The 3,914-nt window shown below is 56.8% G+C and overlaps 1 protein-coding gene across 1 annotated transcript; it reads right to left on the reverse strand.

Annotated features, from left to right (window-relative positions):
• Positions 1-2,240: 2,240 nt before the first annotated feature.
• Positions 2,241-3,110, reverse strand: LOC116204232 (extensin-like). The gene has a single exon (XM_031536314.1). It carries the CDS (start codon positions 3,108-3,110, stop codon positions 2,241-2,243), a length of 870 nt encoding a protein of 289 aa, XP_031392174.1.
• Between the last annotated feature and the right edge of the window lie 804 nt (positions 3,111-3,914).

Below are 3,914 nucleotides of genomic sequence, written 5' to 3' on the forward strand. Positions count from 1 at the left end.
AAGAGAATTGGACGTGGCGTGCCGTATTGTCGACTAGGACGTCGATGTGCGGCAAGGGGAAGTTGTCTTTAGGGCTGGCCTTATTGAGATCTCGGTAGTCAACGCAGACTCGGACCCTTCCGTCCTTCTTTTCCACTGGCACAATGTTCGCCACCCATTCGGAATAATTGCAGACCTCGAGAAACCCCGCGTTGATCTGCTTGACGACTTCCTCCTTGATGCGGAGGAGAAGGCCAGCTCGCTGTCGTCGTAACTATTGCCGCTTGGGCGGGAATCTCTCGGTGTCGAGTGGGAAGAAGTGCTCGACTATTGAGGGGTCTAGGCCGGGCATGTCGGCGTAAGACCAGGCGAAGACCTCTTGATATTCCTTCAGAAAGTCGATCATCCGGGCTCGCTGCGCGGGGTTGAGGGCTGTCCCAATCTTCAAGGTGCGGGGCTCTTCTTCGATGCTCACGTTGATCTCCTCCGTTGGCTCGACCGAGGTGATTTGATGGTCTTCGAGGCGACGCAAACTCTCTTCTATCTCGGGCACTTGACTATCCTTGGGGAGCCCTTCCCCAAAGTATACGGGTTGAGGCTCACCGAGTTGCTCTCGGGATAGGTTCGCATCGAAGCATCGAGGATTTGGATTCGAGTGGAGCTTGGAAATTTGAGAGAATCGTCTTAGAAAATTTTATAGTGCTGCGAAATGGAGAATAGGAGAGGGAGAAAGAATGCAAGGGAATTCAAAAAATGCGTGAGAGATTTCATTGATGTTGTGAACAAGAAGCCATAATAGAAACCCCTTTCCCGCCGTGTGGCGCATGGCTATGCCGACACGCAGGGAACATCCTATACATAGATAAGCCTTACACATCGGCAATCACAGCTGAGTAGCGCGGGACTGAGGTCCAGTTGTCCAGCTCCTCGTTTTCCTGCGCCAAGCGGATGTGAACCCCTGAAGGAATCTCCTCGGTGACGGTGTACACGGCTGACGGAGCGGCAGGAGTGTCGTCGGAGTCCGAGGAAGGGCCGTCAAAGGTGCCTCCTATGATGTGTGAAGGCCCGAGGAAGAAATGAGACAGCGGGGGGACTGAAGTGCCCCTGTTGAGCCTCCTATAGTATGCGGCGAGGCGATGAAGATGGTTGCCCTTGCGGGCCTCGATGATCTCATGACAGGAGGGGCGAAAGCCGAGTCCCCTCCTGTGTTTGCACTCCTCGATCTCAATGGGGCGGCTGATCCCTTGTCCGCGAGCCCCAAGGCCGGTGCCGGGAATATAGTTGTTGCGCAGGAGAAACTTCCCTATCATGCGGTCGGCGCGGGATGGTCCACTCTCTCCGTAGTCTCGGATGACGGAGATGGTTTCGAAGGAGTGGAACGGGAGGTTTTCATCGTCCCCAATGCTGATGTAGGGCACCGCCGTCTCCTTGTAGATGGCGTAATCCTCCTCTCCTTTCACCATGATAAGCTTCTCTTCGACGATGAACTTTAGCCGTTGATACAGAGAAGAGGGGACGGCGCCGGCCGAGTGGATCCAAGGCCTCCCGAGCAACAGGCTAAACGCGTTCGGGATGTCGAGCACCTGGAACGTGATGCTGAACGAGCACGGGCCAACGTCTATGAGGAGGTCGATCTCCCCGTTCACCTCCCTGCGAGAGCCGTCGAAGGCTTGGACTGCTGTTTTGCTTGGGCGGACTCGGTTAAGGTCCACATTCATCTATTTCAGGGTGGTCACCGGGCAAACGTTGAGGGCGGACCCGTTGTCAATCATGACCCGGCCGATGATGTAATTGTTGCACTTGCAGACAATGTGCAACGCCCGTGAATGTGACCAACCCTCGGACGGGAGCTCGTTGTCCGAGAACGAGATAGTGTTGGAAAAGATGGACCCGATCGTCTCCTCTATCCTGTCCGGGGGCGTTTCCTTCGGCACTTGTGCCGCGGTCAGTACCTGGAGGAGGGCCTCTCGGTGAGGTTCCGAGCCGAGGAGGAGGGCAAGCAATGAGATGTGGGCCGGGGATTTGGCCATTTGTTCGACCACCTTGTATTCGCTTGCCTTCATGATCTTCATGAAAGCTTCGGCTTCCTCCTCGGTCACCTTCTTGGACAGGAAAGGTGAGCTTTCGGGCGTCGCTCCGTCTTCAACAGCGGGCGCTTTCCCTTTGTCCTTGGCCGTCGGGTTTTCATATACCCGCCCCGAGCGTGTCAACCCCATGACACTGAATTGCTGTTCGACGCTCCCGATGCTTCCTTCGTAGGTCTAGGGGACCTTGCTATCTGAGTATGGCTCCCGAGCGGGGACGTCAACGACGAATGGGGCCGGCGAGGCCACGTGTCCCATGAACCCGACCGTGAGTTCTTCGGGAGTGTAATTGATCACGAAGGGAGGGGGATTCTCCTGCGCTTCTTCGTCCCTCTCCGAGACGCGTATGGAGATCATGTTGATGGATGGCCCCGAGCTCGGCCTATGGTCCGGGAGGGGGTTGGCCTGCACATTTGGGGGTCTGACAGCATTGAAAGTGAGTCGGTTGTTGTCGATCCTCCTCTGAATTTCATCCCTCAGCCTCCAACAATTGTCGAGAGTGTGCCCCGGCGCGCCTTGATGATATTCGCAGCGCTTGGATTGATCTTGGATGGACGGGTCGAAGTTCGGACCCGGGGATATCGGCTGAATTTGATTTCCCGTCAAGAGTTGCCGATATATGTGAGAGAGAGGAGCAGGGAGCGGCGAGTATTGTTTGCGGGGTCGGCTTGGCGCACCGCCGGCCTGTTGACCCTGCGAAGTGGGATTCTGTTGCGCCGGTGGAGGAGTTCTCGACACCGGGGGCCTGGGTTGAGAGGGCTGAGCGGGGCCAAGCGCAAAGTGGTCGTATGACTGTGAGGTCGTCGGCGGTGGGACCGGTGGGGCTGAATAGTAGATCGACAGAAGTTGGTGATGTGGAGGCGGAGGAAAGTAGGTAGGAGCGGTGGTCGGTGCGGTCGTGAGATTCACCGAATATTGTTGTGGCACCTGATGTGCCGTATTAACGGCGTTGACCGAAACTTCTTTCGCTCTCCTCCCGCTGGAAGACGACGGCGCCGCGGGAGCCTTCTTTGTTGACTCCTCTCCTTTGTTGGTGGGGTCCTCCATTCTTCCGAGCTTGATTCCCAAATCCAGCTTTTTCCCGGCCTCGATGAGGTCGGAGAACGACGAAGTGTGCGCCAACAGGTGTGAATAGTACACTCCTCTCAGCGTGGAGTGGGACAACTGGATCTGTTGAGCCTCGCTGATCGGAGGGATGTGTTTTGCTGCTTGGGCCCGCCACTTGGCAGCATACTCCTCAAACTTTTGGCCCCGCACCATTTCTTTCGTGCTTAGCTCCAAAAGGGTGGGAGGCGTTTCTGCGCAATACCGGTACTGGTCGGGGAACTTCTGAGAGAGGTCCTCCCACGTCGGGATGTCTTCGGTCTTCAGCGACATGAACCAATCGAGGGCCGATCCTGACAGGCTATCCTGGAAGGAGTGGATGACAAATTCCTCGTATTCCCAATACTGCAGCATCTTCCCTCGGTAATGGCGGAGATGGTGGCGTGGGTCTGTCGTGCCCTCATAGGTCTTGAACTTCGGGACCTTAAACTTCGGGGGCAACCGCATACCCGGGAATAGGCTACAGTCGCCATAGCGCGCGTCGAGACGGGCATCGCTCGCTTGTAAAGCCCGTATCGTTTCCTCCATTCGCTTCAACCTACGCTCCTGCTCTGCGTCGGCCTCGGGGAAGAAGTGTGTCGGTGAGGCGAATTGGGCCGCATGGGTCGGCGTGCCCGGTTCGTGGAAGGTGGTGTTTATGGGGGGCGGTGCCTGGTGGGAGAAGCCGGCGTGAGGCTGTGGATAGGGAGGAAGCTCCGTGGCTTGAAGGTGAGTCGGGGCAGGTGCACTGGATGTTGGGAAAACCAT

The sequence above is a fragment of the Punica granatum genome, chromosome 4, assembly GCF_007655135.1.
Source record: "Punica granatum isolate Tunisia-2019 chromosome 4, ASM765513v2, whole genome shotgun sequence".
NCBI lineage: Eukaryota > Viridiplantae > Streptophyta > Magnoliopsida > Myrtales > Lythraceae > Punica > Punica granatum.